General features: G+C 36.7%; 1 protein-coding gene across 1 annotated transcript; it reads right to left on the reverse strand.

Annotated features, from left to right (window-relative positions):
• Positions 1–643: 643 nt before the first annotated feature.
• afg3l2 (AFG3-like AAA ATPase 2) lies at positions 644–14,828 on the reverse strand. The gene is made up of 17 exons (XM_049478536.1): positions 14,606–14,828; positions 12,151–12,250; positions 12,000–12,059; positions 11,713–11,873; positions 9,394–9,546; positions 9,230–9,304; positions 8,178–8,299; positions 7,806–8,079; positions 7,010–7,147; positions 5,583–5,736; positions 5,367–5,474; positions 5,137–5,262; positions 4,743–4,853; positions 4,441–4,556; positions 4,155–4,355; positions 3,085–3,279; positions 644–2,340 (listed from the first exon to the last, which is right to left on the reverse strand). The coding sequence occupies exons 1-17, from the start codon at positions 14,696–14,698 to the stop codon at positions 2,098–2,100; spliced, it is 2,430 nt and encodes an 809-aa protein (XP_049334493.1). The 5' UTR covers positions 14,699–14,828; the 3' UTR covers positions 644–2,097.
• Between the last annotated feature and the right edge of the window lie 6,061 nt (positions 14,829–20,889).

Raw genomic sequence — 20,889 nt, forward strand, 5'->3', positions numbered from 1 at the left:
ATTGTGTCCCATTGGAGCTAATAAATCCTGCAGGTGTGAGGCATCATGCAGCATACCATTGCATTTTATGTCAGTCATTTATTTCTAGCCACCCACTGCAATGCCCACTGTGGGTGGTAAGCTATGATGCATTTCTGGTACACACCTGACAATTATTGAACTTGGAATGAGCATGCTGGCAAATGTAAAACCTTAAAACCCATCAATTTTGTCTGTGTATGTCAAAAATCATAAAATGGCAAGACAGTATAAATAAATAAGTAGTAGCACAATAGCTCTAGTTCTAAATGGAAATAATGAGGCAAAAATTTGTGAACGGACAAAAAAAAAAAAAAAAAAAATAGTAGATTGTGCCCCAGCAGAAATCAGATTATATTATTTACATCCTCCATTTCTAGCTTTCTAGAAAGGTGACAATTTAGAAGTTTGCTAAGTGCTAATTGCATATTTATATAATAAGTTATATTGGAATGAATTCCAATTAGTAGGCTAAATCTGTATAGGCCACTTATTTCCAAGTGACCGTATGTTTCAACAAGTAAACATCCTTAAACATTCAAATTGCCAAATTGCCCTACATGCAACTTGATAGCACAGTAAATAAATAAACAAATATCCAAATAACAAAAAAAAACCTCATAACTAAATGTAATACACATTTATTTGTACATTCAAAACCATTTTTCACAAACAACATTTACACTGAATATTGCAGAATCCAGATTGCCAGAACAGCTCCGGAAGTGCCGGATATTAGATAGACTGGAGTGGGACGCTGTCGTCTGATGTACTCAGAATTACAAGGCTTGTGTGCACCACATTAGGCTCTGTACTGTTGAATAAATTATGAACCTGGAGATGCTTACTGGCATTCTAGACTAAAACAAGAGAACACACTGTTCATCTGTGTGTGTCCCTGAGGTCTTTTGCACGCCATAGGAATTATATTCTGTTAACTGCAATAAAATCAGTGCTCGTAATTAAGGAAGTCAATCAATAATGTTTTGAGAGTGACAGGAGGGAATACATCCATAAGAGTTGATTTAGGCTTGGAGCTGGGAGGCAGTTGGTCTTAGCAGATTATCCCGAAGAGACATATTGATATATAAATATACATGTTATACAGTAGGTGCACTGGCACCCAAGATACTACGAATTTGTCGCTGCAGAAGAACATATTTCATTATGTTAGAAGGAGAGGGAACAGAAAAACAGTATCTCAAAAACAGAGCACTCTAAGAAAAGGCTTCGGACTACTGATTATATCGTTAGGTTTTAAGGTCAATTTTCGTTTTCAGATTGAATAGATAGTGACTGGGATTCATAGATTATAATAAAAAAATTGGAAAGTAATTAAAACCCCATATTTGCCAAGTATTCCAACAATAGTATATTAATAAGATGGATTTCATTCTCTTTCTAGTGTCCAATTGTAAAATCTGGTGAATTAACAGCAATATAAACATTGCATTTTGCCTTTCCAATGCAAACCACAAAAGTTCTTCTTTAATATACTTAAATTATGAATCTAATGTACAGAGATAGGACTTATAATACTTAGAACAAGTATGACGTGTAAGTAAGTACGTGTGACACCTTCAGAAAAGAAAATAATTACTGAAAACAATCAGAAATACTGAACTTAATTTTAATTTAAATGTATATGCACTTTTAACTTAAAGGAGATTCACATACATCCTCTGTACTCTTCTTGGTCATCAAAATTCGGACTACAGCATTTGCGGGTAAGCTTTATGGGTAAAAATGGATTTGAAGCTAAGCAGCGATGTCTCCAATCAAACCCAACCTCACCTTCAGCCTGGAGTTCACTGACCTGGCCGGACACAGAGCTGGTGCAACAAATGCCTTTCCACAAAGCACTGTTTCACCACATACCTCTGCATTCAGCCGTGCAACAGAAACAAACCCGCAATGGTTGAGGGCAGCAGTATGGATTAGCGAGGGCATATCACCAGCCCTTCCTGCAGAGAGATCTGCTTCTGTTTCGGTGTTCTCTCCTGAGCAGGACTCAAGCGTTATATGAACTCTTCCCTCTCCTTTCAATAAGTGCTTAGTCTCCGGTAAAAGAAAGTCTCCCTAGAAAGGCATGCCACCTTTGATCTGGCGAGCCACCTGCTCATCAGTGCTCTCCTCCTTCTCACTTCCGCGCTCCTTGTTCCAGTCCTTCAGACCTTCAGGGAGCGTGGTGTCCTCATCCATCCCACCTGTGCCCTCCACAAACTCTTCGTATGTTGACCTCTCTGCAAACGGTCGCTGGCCCAGAAGCTCCAACATGTCATTCTTGTCCAGCACCTCCTTCTCCAGCAGGCGCAGTGCCACCTAGTGAAAGAAAGAAATCCATTTAAGCATCAAACAGATGAAGAGTTATGGGGAAAAACATCCATATCAAACACACAAAGATAACATATGGAGCATTGTTTAGACCTCTGTTTACACCAGGCTGATTAATACACATCAGGATTATATCTGGATAAGGCCAAATCACAAAAATGCAAGTGTAAACACACCCAAAACATTTCAATGTGCATTTAAAATAAAGGAAAATCCAATTAATAAAACCACTTTAGAATATGGTCCAAGACACATTTAAGACACATTATAGCTGTAGTTGTATTGGTATAAATGCAATAATCTATCAAAGACAATTTCTCCAACCAAAACTCCTCCTTATGCAGTATATATATATATATATCCCTGGACACAGAAATTTGTGAAAATTTTACTTATCATGTAAAATCATGTACAACTGCATGTAAAATTGTGAATTTTAGGGCTGCAACCAAAACAATTAGTTACAACATAAAAAGCAAATTCCTATTCAATTTCCATTCCACACAGCACTCAGATTTCAGTCCTACTAACTGAACACACAAATTTGTCTACGAAATTGTAAACACAAAATCAAAAAATCATTGTAAACACTAAAATCTACTCAGGATACAATACTGATTTCATGTTTCATGAAGTGACCAGATGTACACAGGGTCTTAGTTTGGTGGCAACGCAAAAGCAATGCAAACTTGGACATTAGACTGTCTCTTGTCCTCCCTCCTTCACTCATACCTTCTCCACTTCTGGCTTCTTCTCCGACAGCAGTTTCAGCGTACGCTCATACGCGGTGTTAATGAGATCTCGAACCTCTGTATCAATCAGAAAGGCTGTGGCCTCGCTGTAGGGCTTCTCCAGGACCATCTCTCCCTGTCGAGGCATCTCAAAGGACACCTGGCCCACTTTTTCATTCATTCCAAACTGCACAATCTGTTATAAAGAAAACAATGAAAAGATTTTTTTCATGAGCCAGGTCTTCGCTAATGCCAGTTCACTGCATTTCATTCTGGGTTTAACTGTAAACGTCTAATCTAGTGTCCATAGTTCATTGGAAATAATATAAATGATACAGGCAATATTAGCCAGACAGGTTCCCGTATCTCTGACAGGATCTCAAAAGACTCTAAAAATGCACAAAAAGGTAAACAAGTGGTCTAAAGTCTCAAGATAGAGGTCAGTCTCACATTTCTTAAAAATAACACTTAAAAACTGAACTACATTCAGCAGTTTGCTAAGGAAAAAAGATTTATAGTTTAAGCACAACTAATGCTATTTTTTTTTCTTAATTAAGCGACACAAACAATGTTTTCATTCATAATAATAATAATATTAATATTTTGTTTGTCTACAATTAAGAAAAAAATATCGAAAAAGTATATTTGGTATAGTAACTAATTTAAAGTATCATATCGGTAATAAAAAAGGCTTGGTGCCACAATGCTATCAGACACAGCAACCAGGCTTTGCAGAATTGGAGCTGGTTAGCTGTGATGCTAACAGTCAGGCTTGGCAGAGTTTAACAAACTAGCTGTTTTCTAGCTAAAAGCTACAAGCTGAACAGGGCTAGAAAGGTGATACCATTTGTATGTTTTCCTAAAGACAGGTTTACTTTCACTGTGTAAATTTTCCTGTGTGATATATATGTCTGGCACATTGAGTAGTCAATGGCTTATAATGCAGTGCTGATGCCAGTATTTGTTGTTTTAAATTAAAAGTCCTCTGCAGAATTTTGTAACTATGTTTTCATGTCATTTTAAAAACAATACAGAGGCAACTGTAACCAGAGCACTGAAATACTGACTGACCTGTGCATATGCACTTTGAGTCACTTTCTTCAGATCATCTTGTGCCCCAGTGGTGATTCTTCCAAAGAAAATTTGCTCAGCGACACGTCCACCCAGAGTCATACACATCCTGTCGAGCAGTTGCTCCTTGGTGTACAGGTACTGCTCTTTAGGGAGGTACTGAGCATAGCCCAGGCCCTTTCCACGAGGGATGATGGACACCTGAAGAAACAATGTCACAAGCATTACAGCATGCAGGAGAGCAAGCAAAAAAACAAACAGTATTAAGTTTTACTCATATTCTCACCTTTAGTAAAGGGTCTGCATGTTCTAGGTACCACCCAGCTACTGCATGCCCTGCCTCATGGTATGCTACAGTCTTCTTCTCCTCAGGCTGCAACACCTGCGTCTTCTTTTCCAGGCCTGCACACCCACACAGCATTATAAGAACTCTCTCTGCACTTTTAGTACACCCCAAGGGTTAAAATTAATTTTTATTCCAGTGTTACACTAACTGAGATGTTCCAAGTAGTGTGAAACAGTATGCAGCGGTGACCTCCTTCACATGAGTTCACAGAGTTAATGGGTTTCTTATTTAAGCACGCTCACCTCCGATCACACGCTCGATGGACTGCTCAAAGTGTTTCTGGGTGATGGCATCAGATAGGTGGCGAGCTGCTATCAGTGCTGCTTCATTACACACGTTGGCAATGTCGGCACCTGCCAGAAGTAGAAGAAGAAGGAGACGTGAGGTATGAAAGTAAGTAGCAAAGTATACATTCTTAATTTTGCAAAAAAAAACAAAACATGCTAATCCTACTTCAAAATTGAAGCTGCTTGTTGGATTCGATTATTACAGGACACAGTTAAGGAACTGCTACAACTTCATGCCAAGACACTACTTCTTTATGTGTAGCTCATTACAAATATTTAAGAGACCATATCCAACTATTTTTTGTATCATTTATTTTTTCAACTATTTCTTTGAAACAAAACCTCTCACCTGAAAAGCCAGGCGTTAGAGCGGCCATTTTCCTGGCTAAGGACTCTTTGTCCAGTTCTGCATCCAGCTTCAGTGGTCTCAGATGTACTTTGAAAATAGAGGCCCTGCCTTTGATATCAGGAGGACCTGCACAGTAGAGATATACACAATAGGTCAATGCACAGACTGCACAGCTTTTTAGTGTAAAAAAACTCAGCCCAAAAGATCACAGGCCGCACTAGACATCATACCAATGTATATCTGCCTGTCAAAGCGTCCTGGTCTCATCAGTGCTGGGTCGAGGATGTCTGGCCTGTTGGTGCCAGCCAGGACCACAACATTGGTGGCAGTATTGAACCCTACATAAAGAGAGAGAGCATGGGAGACCATTAGCTTTCTAAACACTGAGCTCATCAGGAATGAATGGCAAAAAGGAACTTTCAACACAGACAATGTCAGACACTCACCGTCCATCTCCACTAGCAACTGGTTTAGTGTGTTCTCCTGCTCACTCTGTCCCCCAAAATTGCCCCTGCCTCGCTTCCTTCCCACAGCATCGATTTCATCTATGAAGAGGATACAGGGGGCGTTCTTCCGAGCCAGAACGAAAAGGTCCCGAACCTGAACAATTATTACATTATTAGATACAATCACAGATAGGTATTAAATAGTGACAGACTCTCTGGCTGTGTGTTTTGGGTCAAGGTTATTTTTTTGCAACCTCCAACAGGTTCTCTTTCAGGATTGCCATGTATTTAGCTCCACTCATCTTCCCATCACCTTTTTGCCTTTATCTCTGCCTTTATCTCTTTATCTCCATGCTCAATCTATCATTTGGGTGGATGGCAATGTCTTAGTAGGTTTTCCATTTTTGGATGATGGTTTCAACAGTACTCCTTGGGATGTACAAAGCTTGGAATATGTTTTTTTTTTAACCTAACCCAACTTTACCTTTATCTCTGACCTGTCTGGTGAGTTCCTTTGTCTTCACAAAGCTGTGTGTTCACTAGTATTCTCTAAGAAACCACTGAGGCCTTCACAGAATAGACGTATTTATATTGAGACTAAATTACACACAGATGGGCTAATTAAGTGACTTCTGAGGGCAACTGATTGCACTGGATTTTATTTAGCAGTTTCAGGGTAAAGAGGGTTAAAATACCTTCGCACATCAAACGTTTAATTTTTTTTTATTACAATTTTGAAAACTATTTATCATTTTAAGTAATAATAATGCAATCTTACAGGCTTTACGTTATTGACCCTTATTAACAAATATATACAACAAACATTTTCTTTTTTAATTGTTAACACATTAATAATTACAACCTTAATTAAAGGTTAAATAAGGGATGATAAAATATAAAACGCTATATGTAACCAAACTATATGGACTTACATATTCAGGGTAATATATTATGAAACCAAAAAACCTTAATTCAAAAGAAGATGTAATAGTCATTAAATATCTGATTGACACTGTTAAAACTGTTAATAAGTAAAGAGAAAATAACATTCTGTCTTAACTATCTGAGTAATCACTCAGAGGCATTCAGAAGCTCAACATGTATGAATGTCTGGAAGAGTTGCAGGCTTCTATGACTGAGAATGGTCACATGGATCACAACAACCCAAGTAATCTGCAAATCTGGCCCATCTGGTAGGCTGGCACAAAGGAAGCCATTAGTCATCAAAGCCCACCATGGGCCAGGTCTTAACTCTGCATAAATACTCTCTAGGGATGCTTTAGGCATGTGGTCGATTTGTTTTGTGCTGTGACAGAGGTTACAGGGGTTGTATATTCTGACCTAAACATGAGGACGTACATTTGCCAAAACACATCACTCAACAAACACCCCTCACCAAGCTAGACATGACTTCTTTGTTCACCTACCCTGGCTGGCCCAACACCCACAAACATCTCCAGGAACTCGGAGCCGTTCACAGTAATAAAGGGGACGTTGGCTTCACCTGCTGTGGCCTTCGCTAGTAGAGTCTTTCCTGTTCCAGGAGGTCCAGTCAGAATGGCCCCCTAAGCCACAGAGAATCTGAGGTTATTACACATAATACAGATATAATACATATAGATTTTATAATATCTCAGGGTAGTTTTTAAATGAGAATATTGTAATTATTTAATTTACTGAGTTTAAATGAGAGTTTTAATGGAGGAAATTAACCCTAGTGTAGCTGTATATACAGCATTTTTTACTGCAAATTCCACCTTGGAATAGGAAACAGTGTGTGCGTATGTGTGCTTGTGTGGGTGCGAGAGTGAGAGTGAGAGTAAGAGAGCGCCAAAGAGACCTCAGCAGCGTCTGATGTGTCAGCGTGAGCAGTCATGAACACACACAACATATAAACCTGGGTGATATGAGGGATTATGTGTGTCGCTAACAGTGTGAGCAAAGCATGGGCATTCTCAGTACACGCATGCAGTAGAGTTTATAGTGAACTCTTGGTGTAACAATGTAATGTTACATTTTTAAAACATCAGTGATCTGGATCTTAGTAAATCACATTATATCCAAACATTATGTAATAAAATTATTGTGAGGTCTGTGACCGAATAAAATAACCTTATTTGCATGTTAACGATATGCAATAACTGGTCTATAAGTGCTCATTTAAACATAAGCACCATATTCAGATAAAACCTTCTAAACAAAAGCCTTTGGTCAGATCATTACTTTGGGGATCTTGGCACCCAGGTCCTGGTATTGCTTTGGGTTCTTCAGGAAGTTCACAAACTCCATGATCTCCAGCTTGGCCTCCTCACAGCCAGCAACATCCTTGAATTTAACGTCTATCTCGTCTCGCAGCACTTTGGCAGTAGTCTCACTGACACTGAACAGGCCACCCATGCCCCTGCCAGGCCGCCCACCACCTGCAGCTCCCCTCCGCAGCATGAAGAGCAGGAAGCCAATAATCAGTACAGTGGGCAACATGCTCAAGAGGAAAGACCTGGGGAGGATTCAAAGCATTCCATAATGTCAAATGTTAAAAAGAAAAATGGTGCTTATTTTTGCTGTAAATAAATTTCAGAAGACATTTGGTCTTACCCATCACTCTCAGCGGCGTAGACAACTGGCAGTCTGTTCTCCCCTTCAATACCCAACTCCTGCTGAGCGGTCTCTAAATTCCGCTCGAACGTGTCCACACTGCCAATGTTGAACCAAACGTACTGCAGTTGAAAAATAAATGTACTGCTATTAAAAGAGCTCCATCCCAGAATTGATATGTAAAACAAATAAAACTGACAAAACAAATAATAAAAATGGGAATGCAAAAAAAATATCTGGGACAAAAAGAAAACAAGAAACACTAGGGGTGGGACAATATAATTATATCATGATCTACTGTATATATTTTTTTATCTTATCAATACGCAACATCAATATTGATATTTTTACTAAAACATAATACTGTTTATGAAATTGAATTGTTTGAACACAAAAGGTGTTCAGTCCTGCTAGAGAAGGCCATAGAACCAATGGGCATAAGCAAAGGCCAGGCTTTGAATCTCATGGGCCAGAAGGGACAACAGATCCTCCATCCAGCCCTCACAAGCCAAAAGGAACGACAGATTTCTAATAATGTAGTGAAATGAAAAGTACGATTTAAAATTTTACATTTTGAGCTTTTAAATGCAGCAAAATTAAAGTAAACAATAACCAAAAAAACATATTACATAAATACAATTCCTTTGCTACTGTCCCTTTAGATAATGATACTTTCAATCTAGATTGCCTAAATTAATAAGTCATTAACCTAGAAATAAAACAGCACAGTAGATTTACACCTCGACCAGTACAGGGAGTATTTACACAAGGCACATTTTTTTGTATTGTTTAAACACTTAAGAAATAATAATAAGAAAAAAAGTTGCCATATTTTTTTCTCATTCAAAATTTGTATTGTAAGAAAATCTAATTATGAATCCAGAATTGTGAATCAAATACAGAGCAGAATGCAGAGATACACCCCTATTGTTAGTTTATAGGAAATGGTCATTGTGCAAACAAACATAGCCACTAAATCCCAAATGACTTAAAGAATGTTTCAGTTTAATGTAACTCAACGTTAAAAACACCTCTCGAGAACTACAACTTACCCCCTCAACTGGTGCTTTCCCTGGAGGGAAAATTACTTTCACAAAACGCTTGTTCACAACCTCCAACCTGTCAACCTGCAAAAAACAAATGATGAACTTTTTTTATTAACTGAACTGTAATCAAAATTCTTAACCATGTATAAAATCTGCAACCAGAAACTCACATTTCCTTTAGCCAGGTAGCCATTGACAAAGTCTTTCCAGGTGACTTCTTTCGATCCTTCCCGAAAGAACAAAAAGTAAGAGAATGTTGACCAGAAGGCAACATTACTCAGCACAAGAATACGAAAGTCCTTGTCCTCCCACGGGATATCACCCTTCAAGAAAATAAAGTGATGTTTAGTTTTAGTTAAGCTATAGGATATACATTTAACACATCTTATGCAGTGCAACAAATTTTAGTTTTGCATTTACAAGCTTAAGCCTGGTGTATACTATAAAAGTTTGAAAATTTCTGATTTAAACATCAAAGCACATCTTACACTTCATTTTACGTCTCTTGTTTCTTAATGATTTACACATTCACTTACAAGATCATTAACATGATTGCAAACAAGGACATGGGAAGTACCTTTCTATTGTCTTTACAGAATTTAAAACAGATAATGGAGAACAATCTGTTATCTGATTTTTGCTTCCAAATTACAGTTACAATTTTGTTTAACAATACCAATGAAAGAAACAACAACGGAATATGTCATTGGTCATGTCACTCTAAAGGTGTTGCTCATGGTGTTCAGTCATTTAAAAAAATAAATTAATAAAAAAATCAAACATTGAAAAACATTAGAATTGAGAATCGCACTTGCTGCTCTCACACTGCTAGAATATCTGTGCAACAGCTGCTTCCAGATCACCTCTCGGCAAGCAAACCGTTTCCAACTGAAGCATTTTTAGAAGACCAAAACTACGATTAAAATGAATCTAAAAATAGCATAGTGTTCCAGTCTTTATAAAGCCAGGGTCAGTGTTAAAGAACACCTCTTAAAGAATAAGGGCCCAAAAGGTTTTGTGTTAGCTTTGTGGACAGGGGTATCAAACTTACAACCTGTGATCAATGACCCAGAGCTTTAACTACAAAGCCAACACTCCTAGCAATGATTTATGATTTATAATTAGTGATGGGACGATATATATATATTTTTTAGCTCAGATTCAATTCCGATATAAAACTGACAATACCGATTCAAATACCTATACTTTTAGTTTATTATTAGTACTATGATTAAGGTTTCATAATGAGGCTGAAACAGACCACACAGCCCTTTAAAGAGTATACACAAATGCATTTAATGTAAATGCATTCTAAAGTCATTTATTTGACACACTTTGTATGTTAATACACAATAGTTTTTTTTTCAAATTAAAGTTTTAATTTGTAATAAATGTTTTTAAAAAGTTAAATATTTAATACGTTAAATATTAAATACAGGGCTATAGACTAATTTTGCACTGGTTGTTCAAAATTATTTTGACAGGTAGCGTACTGGATTAGCTGCAATGGCTAACAGCTAACCTGCGATGCTAACTGTATGTCCGAGCTGAATTAATCACAGACAGGCTAACAGACAGCACATGTTAATGGAGATGGATAATGTCTAACTGGCGGTGCTAACTGTATTTCTGAACTAAATTATTCACGGTTTTTAATAACAGATGGGTTGTTTATGCTGGTTACTGTTTGTATATTCTGTGGGTTTTATAGGATATGTGGATTATGACTATAGTTTACTCCAGTCTGCAGTTAAGACCTTTACAATACCAGAATGCAGCTGCTGTCTGTTCAGTGCTAGCTAGGCTAACAGACTGCTGTTGTTAATCTGTTCACCCCTCGGACACTGAATTTACAAAGATCTCAGGTAACATTACTGTTCTGCTGTTTGGCGTTTCCAAAGTGAAATCTCTTCAGACAGTTCACATGTTTTTGTTGACAAACAGATAAAGTTTTCTCAATCAGGCAGACTGAAGCTGCTGGGGGTTCAGGGTAAACTGTAAACTGGAATTCGGATCAGTGATGCACTTCGTCTTAACGTTACAGCTCAAGCTGCGGACTGGAATACGGATCGGTAAGTGGATCAGATGCGCTTGCCTGATATCCGATTCGCTAAATTACGTCAACATCGGCCACGATACCGATATTGTATCGGATCGGTCCCATCTCTATTTATAATTATGCACAGTACTGCATTAACGTCCAACTTGGGTATAGAACTTGATACATAATGACCTCAACACAGGAGAGCAGAAAGATTATCCACCACAATATATGAACCACAATCATAATCATGGCAATCATGGGCGTGGTAGTGGGGGGAAAAGTGGACCTGACCACCCAGGGCCCAAGTAGAGAGAGGGGCCCATGAACATTTTTGCTCACGTTCCTTGTGTACTGGCATGGATAGGGGCCCACTGTCACTGAGAGTGTACAGGGCCCCGAATTTGCTTCTACGCCCCTGATGGCAATACATCAACAGCAGCCAAACCTTTTGGAGACGACTGAACCAGCTGGAGTCATCTTTCCTTCCTCCTCTTTTGCCTCCGCCTCCGCCTCCACCCCCACCACCACCACCTCCTCCTCCTCCTGCTGTTCCTCCTCCTCCATCAGATTTCCCACTAGGCTTCTGGCCATTGTTTGGTTTAGCCTCTGGATTAAAAGACAGGTAATATAAATGCAATGTAAATATACATGTACTGCTTTGTCTACTCAAAATTCATGCAACAGAAGTACAGTCCACTACTACAATATTAAAAAGGGCAGAAATGACATCACCTTTGGCCTCTGCACTAGGTGGTTTGGGCTCACTGTTCTTAGGGAAATACTTTTCAAATCCTTGGAGGAACAAAAACAAATGAGAAAACAGGAACAGCAGAACATAAAAGATCAGCAGCATCCTAACATACAAAAAAAGCTAATAACACACCTTTTGGAGGCTTGGAGGTTAATCTTCTGTAAGCTCCTAAAAATTGTGAAAGTAATACTCCTCTGTCCAAAGTCTGCAGTGTCTCTCTCTGAGTAGATAACTGAAAAACACAGACAGGTTTAGGTTAATGTAAATCAGGTCTTTGAATTAGCAAAGCTGTTTCTATTTTAATAAAGTGTGGGAAATAACTATGAAGTAAAATCTGTACAAATGTAACATGCTTTAAAATCTATTTATATTTTATATAGTATCTATAAGTACCTAAATTCCAACTATTTTTTATTTCTCAAAATTAAACTTGCTTTTCAATGTGTCTTTGATATCAACTGATACCTGATAACTGATAACATAAAGAGCCATGTTCAGATATGTGATATGTGTAAACAGTGATCTCAGAGCTGAAAAAGTTATGAGAAATGCACTGTAAGTGGACAGGGCTAATCTGTGGTAGGTTAAATGAATAGGTGGAGATAAGTAAACGAGTACTTTCGTTTGGTTTTTGTGACATCAGAAAACCAGTCTACTGAAAAGAAGTTGTTTTTAAACTTAACATCCACATATGAAGCTTATATCCCATATGTAATTATACGTCTTTTTCTTTTTCAATAAAGCAGCAAGACAAATTCAGCTGTCTACATTGAGGGTCCTATAAGATTTTTGCAACATTCAAATATAATAAAGTCAAGTCCAATAGATCGGAGGTAGACTGTATCCTGCTCAATCCCACTAATAGCATCAAATTTTGAGTAGCAAACCTGCCATTATACACTAAAAAAAGTAATTGGTCATTAACTATAATCGTGTTTCATAACACTTCATGATCATTTATATTCTGCTATCCCAGAACTTGCCAGCGTAGATGCATTTTAAAACTCTAGAAATAGCAAGAATCACATTTGAACTTTAGGATCATAAAATGTGTTTTTAAACAGCATTAAAAAGAAACAGCTACTGATTTTAAATTCTGCAATATGGTACAATACCATTTGTAAAGTATAGACTTGATGTGCAATAGGCTGATAGACCTACTGGGAGCCAAAAGAGATGGACTTTATTAAGCCAATGTTGCATCAGCCTTCAGCAGCACTGTCATATAAGTCCAGTAAGACAAACAATACAATAACATAATGTTGTGGTTCTTAAGCAATTATAAATATTAAAACACCTAATACAGGTACACTGGGAGCCCTGGGGTGTGGATTGATGTAGGACTGATGTGCTCTCTACATTGTATGGGTTCATAAAACTACAGAAGGTTGATTAACAGAAACATTCTTCATAGAGCACTATGTTCAAAATGTTCAGAAAAACACTAAAAGGTGAGAGATTTAGCGACAAAATTGCTCCACAGAATGGAAAAGCAAGGATTATTAAGTAATTACACCTAGACAAACAATAACTACCTTACAATTACTAATTAATTAATAATAAATATAAAAACAAGAGTTTAACTACACAAATACCTCTCACAAGAAAAACAAGGGAATTACTACACAATTACTCCTTGACAGGAAAAAAAAGAATTATTATAAAAAATGTCTTCTCATTATGAAAATAATGGCCTTACTATTAAGATTTTAATACATAATTAAATACTCTTAATTTAAAATAATATATTATTGAGTTACTCCTCATTAGAAAACAATGATCTTACTATTAAATCACTCCTTAACAGAACTAAGAATTTTAATTAGGGGTGGGCGATATGGTCCTAAAATAATATCACAATATTTCACTGTATTTTTATTTTTATCAGATTTATAAGATAAATCAATTATTCAGAATGTCATGATACTAAAAATACACTCCATCCAGGATTAAAGTAAAATGAATGATACTGGACAGATATAATTAGTCTCTCGTAGATAAGAACAGTGTGAATTTCGGGGTATAATATTGTTCACGATATGTAAAAATGTTGGCAATATTATTGCGTAAGATACGATGTAATACACAATTACTCTTAAATAGAAAAACAATGACTTTACTACAGAATTACTAATAAATAAAAATAGGGTTCTTATCACAGAAAAGCTCAATGGAACAGCACATTTTTTACTGCATAAAAACTCCTAAATAGGAAAACAATGGTCTTACCATTAAATTAACGTTACTCCTAAATAGTCATAAAGAATGTGTGGCTAACCTTCAATTAAACGAAGTTAGGTTAGATAACCTAGCCAGCTAGTTACTAGCAAACACCTAAGGCTTGACCTTTTTCCTATAATGTGTACAGTTTCACATTCTGTACACACTAAAATGTAGCGTTAGGTGAGAAACCTGTCTGATATTAGTTGGCTAACTGTAGTTAGCTAGTTAGCTAACCTAGTGAATGGGGGTTAACGGTAGTGAAGGGTAAAGCTGGGCTGTCAGTAGAAGCTAACGCTGATTAGCCCAGCACGCTAATGCTAAGGCTAACGCTAGCGCTGCGGTGAGTGAGGCTACCCGCGCTTACCCCTCGCCCGCAGTTCGCTGCTCTGTACCCGGATAAGAAAAGGCCGGAGAGGCTCCGACAGCCTCTGGAAAGGCGGAGGTATCTGTGCGCCATGGCGGCACAGCGCTGCGGGGACTAACTCAGCTCTGAGAACAGAAATACAGGTTTTATCAGCAGAGAGTTAACCATAAACAACTTCTACAGCCATGCTAAAAGGTAGCTAAAGAGCAAGGCAGGAGATCCTCCGGCGCATGCGCGCTCTATAGTGGTGGGAGGAGCCTTTTTGTTTTAGCTGATCTACAAATCATAAGAGTGGTCTGATTTGGTCGGTTTTGGTCTGTTTTGTAGAGTTTTGGTTTGTAAATCGTGCTATTTACACAACGCGTGATGATCTAACGACCATGAATGTCATTTTTATCATTATTTAACATAAAGGTACTGAATATACAATTGGAAAAATGTGATTAATTAAAAAATAAATTATGGGGGAATAGCATGGTAATATTTCAACAATATTGCTTCCATTTTAATTTTGTTATGGATAAAATTGTATACATTTTTATTTTAAATATTCCCTTAAAATTAATTTTGCAATGATAATAACAATTTCTGCAAAGAATTTCAACAATACGTAATATATATATATATATATATATATATATATATATATATATATATATATATATATATATATATATATATACGTATTGTTAAATGACATCGTTTTATAATTCTTTTTATCAAATGTTTTGAAAAATATTAATAATTTATTTAAAAAGAATTGCTTTGTTGGTACTTGTCATATACAACCTTCATTTAGTGTAAAATAAAATAAAAAATATTTTAATTTAATACATATCTGTGTTCTGCATTTGCTTGTGACCATAAGCCTTAATAGAGCTATTCTTAAAATAAGCTTTAATTGATTCAGTTACGATGTGGATATATTTTTCATTTAATTGGCATACTTACACTTTGTACAAATATATATTCAGTAGTGTATTCAGTTTGTGTTTAAAGGTTAAATAACCATATTATTTCTGTATGATCCCAGCTGACTCAATAATTATTAATAATGACATATTTTATAATAAATATAATAGTTCTATAATGTTCTATAAAGTTTTATATAGATCTAAAAAGTGACTTTAGCCTATGCTGCCACGTATAGCAGAGCTGACTGAACTGCACAGGGTTATTAATCAGATTAAAGGTGTAATGTGCGTGCTCATATTTTGTTGGTGAGTCACACATTACTGACTCACTACTGGACACATGACTATAGGATCATAGTACCCCAGGATAAGCTACACTACTATCAATACAATGGGGAAAGCTTGTGTTGGTGTTAGCATAGTCACTTCCATGGGCATTAGCTCTGAATGGGTATGTAAAAAATGTGCCCTATCATTACAGCTCTATTTAAGCCAACATAGGTCCCATCTAGACCCAAAGATGTCAACATTATTCACATTCATGACACAGGTAGAAGTAAAGATACCAAGGTTTAAAAATACTCAAGTAAAAGTTTAAAAGTACTGGTTTTAAAACTACTTAAAGTATAATGCTCATTGAGCTACATTGGCTACCAGTGGCTGCTTGTATCAAATTTAAAGCTCTTACAAATGCCTACAAGGTGATGACAGAACAGCTCCTTCCTACCTGCACTCACTCCTGAAGGCTTACGTTACCTCCCAGCCGCTGCTCTCCTCCAACGAACGTCGCCTCGCTTTACCAAACATTCACAAAAAAACAATCCAGACTGTTCTCATACAGAGTTCCCCAATGGTGGAACAAACTTTCTTCCACTACATACATGAAAACTGTGATTAAAAAACAGGGTTATTCCACCAAATATTGATTTCTTAACTCTAAACTCTAAACTTAACTACAACTTTATAATTATAAAAGCTCTGAATCTTTTTTGTTATTTGAGTCATTTCTCATTTTCTGCAAATAAATGCTCAAAATGCCAATATTTTTATTTGGAATTTGAGAGAAACGTTGTCTGCAGTTTATAGAATAAAACAACCATGTTATTTTTACTCAAACATATACCTATAAATAGCAAAATCAGAAAAACTGATTCAGAAACCGAAGTGGATTTTTTTTCCACAGCTGTATATTGTTACACATGACTTTTTTTTTGTAGCCCTTATTCATATATGGATAAATAATTTGTGGATATGTTTTTAGCCCTTATTCATATGTGGATAAACAATTTCTGGATAAACCATTTGTGACAAAAGAATGGGATTAAAATAGTGTTGTAAGGATTATAGTAAATGTTATATGTATATAATATATATTATATTTATGTAATAATAAAATTAATTCAAACTATTACATTCATTAATTAAATGCCAATGTATCTATACATTTTAAACTCAGTGTGCAGTTCTATTGTTTTTTTTTATAACAAAAAAAAATCTAAATCCCAAGAAATCTGGGTCCTTGCAGTGCTTAGGGTGTCTTTTTCACAGGTCACACTGATGATTTAAATTTTTTATTTTCATTCATGTCGACTTTCCCTGAGTACGCTGGCCAGTGTTTGGCTTTACTCACAAGTCAACACCTCACAACTTGCACAAATGTCTGTTTTCCCAGACAGAATGCACCCTGGACAGGCCGCCAATCCATCCAAATCATCCATCACCTGAACGGCAAACATAGACAATGGGAGAACTTGCAAACTCTCAGACCCCAATCACCTCAGTTAAAAATCAAACCCTGGTGTTCTTGCTGTTAGCTGACACCGCTACCCACCGCCTTGTACTGTAAGTATTCATTGTTTGTATGTATTTATATACAGTAACTATGTATAGATACAGTATGTAGTGCATGTATGTACATTTGCCACAAGAGGGCAGCCAAGTGGTATCAGTGCTTTATAAGAGCTGTACTGTACAGGTGGTTTGTTTCTATCAGCTAGTCAATCATGATCTCTATCAGGAGGTCAAGGCGCCCTGCAAATAACCCCATGAGTCCCCCCAGAATGTAAAACCCGGTCTGCTTTAACATAATCATAATACTGCAGTCTTTATAACAGTGATTGTAATAACCTGCGTAACATATTTAAATGTTTTTGAAAAATGATTCAAACCTACTTTTCTTTAAAAGATTCAAATGTTTTTAAAAAAATAAATTTTAAACTCAGTGTGCAGTTCTATTGTTTTTTATAATAAAAAAAATGTAAATCCCAAGAAATCTGGGTCCTTGCAGTGATTAGGGTGTCCAAACCTTTGCACAGGTCACACTGATGATTTAGATTTTTTTATTTTTATTCATGTCGACTTTTCTTTAAAAGATTCCATTTTTTTAAAAACATTTTTGAAACTGCTTTTCAAAATACTCCAATCACATTTGCAAAAAGATTTATGTTTCAAAAGGCACATATCACCTGCAATTGATTAAAATCCATACGAAGGCCAGTGCTCTTTAATAAAGACAGTATATGGTGAATGAGTCTTTTAAAAGTTAGCAAAACTTTAGCAACACTATGAAATACCATAACAACTCCTTAGCAGCCAGATGGGATATGAAAGCAACCCATAATAACCATTTGGAATACAATATCTACCTTCTGACAACCTTATAAACATTTGTATTACAATTGTGTTTTACTATGTTACTGTGGGGGCCAAGATTGTTACTTGTGCCAACATGGTAAACATGTGGTAATATCATTTTTATAACACAATTAAATCAAATTGATGTATATAGGGCTTTTTACAACTGATGTCTGTAAAGAAGCTTTACAGAAATGTGGTAGCAGGACAAAGAATTAGACAAAATACTAAACATAAAATAAAGACTCGCCAGTGAAAAACTTGTAATCGGTTGTGGAGAGTAAGCAACTAGTCTGAGGCATGTGGAATAAACTGGACGATGGGCAGCTGATCTGTGGTGGTGATGGGGAAGGCTCACTTCCAAAAACTTCCATCAGTCTGCCTAGATGACAAAAAGAGGTGGGCTCGGTCTAAATAACTGAATCATGGTCTATGTGATTTGGACTGTCAACCGCTCAGCAAAAAAAGAGCAAAAAGAACTGACGCAGCAGTATAGGTGCTAATGTTTGTGACTCCTGTATCTACTGTAACTGTAGATTAACCCATATTTATAAACAGAACTAAAGAAAGACACTGTATTGTTCATGGTTTGTTCATTCTACTGTGTTACCTGCCGCACGTAAAGAGAGTAAGACAAACTGCAGCGTGAAACCAAAATTAACCGGACTAAATGTATACAATATAACAAACACATTGGTTTGTCTTGTTTGGAAACACCCTAAGCTTCCATGACTGGTTAGCTAGATTGGCATTTTAGCGCCAATGCAAAACTAATGATCTAAAAAAAAAAACTAAAGAAACTAAAGACTTCAGACTTAAACACGTCTTGACCAGTCGATTACTTGCGGGGACTTAGGTGAGAAAACCATGTAACTGTGATTTTAGTCTACTCATCATTTTAAGTAAGTGCAACCCTCTGCTTTTGTTGCACAGCTTGAAACCCAGTGCCTTCTTCTCCCCTGCCCTGGCCCCCCGAACACACGGATGGGTTTGGAGAAGCAGCCGATGGGACCAGTGTTAAAACCCACTCACCCCAGCGCTGACTCTGCTGGGGGAGTAAGCCAGGATTGAATGGGAGTGCTGAGTGGCACAAGAGCACACAGCCACCCTCCAGTCCACTGCTTTTGTTTCAACAGGGCTGGAGCGTATATGGACAGACAAAATATATATATATAATATTTATAATGAGTAAATTCTGCTTCAACATACTCTTGCTTTGAGAATATACCACATGCATATCATCATATGTACTTCTGTCAGCAGCGTAACATAGTTCCTTCTCTATAGAAATAATAAAACTTTAATCATTACAATCAAAAGAGATAGAGAAGTTTGCAAGCACTGAGCAAGCCTTTAAAAACAGTCAGTCCAGAAGTCAATAAGTTGGTTTCTATAGGCGGCTCCAGGGTCCTCAGGGTGCTGAGATTTTTTAAAATAATGTAGAAATCAAATTGGTTACTTCTAATGATAGAAAACTGCTCATCGGTCCAGTTACTTTTGAGCCAGTGGAAGAGGAGGAATTGTCTAAATTGTCTTTATTTTCTACCTTTATGTTAATGCAATATTTTTGTTAAACCCCTCATATTAAATTACATTTGGTGGATTGTTTCATTTAGGTTCACTGTTCACCATTGGACAAAAGCAAAGTTACACAAATGGTGTCACTGTCCAAAAACACATTGATACTATACATTGATAAAGATAGAAAAAATAGCATGTCTACCTCACAAAATCTACAAGCACAATCAACCTGAGCACGCTAGATAACCAGCAAGAAATACAACTGTTTCCCAGTGCGAACAAGTGTCACCAGTGTGACCAAGCATCTACAAATACAATTTGCTGGTCAAGAGCTGGTTAACCATTGAGCTTAGCAGCATAGAGTATGCTTGCATCTTAATGAGCAGTTTTTCAACCATTTTACTCATAAAAGACCAGTATTAACCCTCTGAAACCAGATGTTTTTTATTGGTTTGCACTTCTCATGGGAAAAAAATACATTTTAAATAAAATTAATTTAAAAAAATGTATGATGGTTTTAATAAGTGCTCATCTATGTTTGTGCTTGTGTGCCTTCTATGCCACACCTACTGTACAAGAGAGTGTCACAAAGAACACCATGCCACATTGGGATCTCCTACAGGTAGACTTGGAAATAGAATCCAAACACGAGAACACAATTGGGTGGTCCTCAAAAATAGAAAAAATAAATAAATAAAAAAGCCTCCCCCAGAGGGGAAAATGTGGTGCTATAAGTCCTCACAATGGGCTAAAATGTATTTTATAGTAAAAGACAAAGCAATGTTAAACCCGGACAACCTGCTGCAGTGTGTGCAATACAGTAATATAGCAAGCTTTAAAGCTTTTTAAAAGTTAGACATAGAGTTTAGACAAATAATATAATCTTAAACAGCAGTGAAGACTATTTGATCATGCACAGTGTAACATAACTTTTTGCTGGCTGGCATGGGTCAATGTTGTGCACAGGTGGGTTTTATATTTTTTTGCCACTGCCAAGTCCGCCACTGTTCTAATATACATTATTTTTTGCACTAGAATGCACCCAGCCTTAGTGGAAATCTGGAAATCTATACTTATTGTAAATAAACAGATGCGCTTTGCTCACCCAAATAAACAGTTTTCAGTAGAGAAATCTGTGTAGACTAAGATCCAGCACTCATTTGATTTTAAAAGAAAATGTTTTTTTTTTTTTTTTAAGAATTACAGGTTTGTTTA

This window comes from Astyanax mexicanus, chromosome 4 (genome assembly GCF_023375975.1).
Source record: "Astyanax mexicanus isolate ESR-SI-001 chromosome 4, AstMex3_surface, whole genome shotgun sequence".
NCBI classification, from domain to species: Eukaryota; Metazoa; Chordata; class Actinopteri; order Characiformes; family Acestrorhamphidae; genus Astyanax; species Astyanax mexicanus.

Coding starts and splice junctions, on each gene's coding strand:
- afg3l2 (XM_049478536.1), bottom strand. CDS start 14,698: ATGGCGCACAGATACCTCCGCCTTTCCAGAGGCTGTCGGAGCCTCTCC. Junction 9,547..11,712: donor GGTTCAGTCGTCTCCAAAAG/GTTTGGCTGCTG, acceptor ATTTTCTTGAAG/GGTGATATCCCGTGGGAGGA. Junction 4,854..5,136: donor TCTAACGCCTGGCTTTTCAG/GTGAGAGGTTTT, acceptor TACTTCTGGCAG/GTGCCGACATTGCCAACGTG.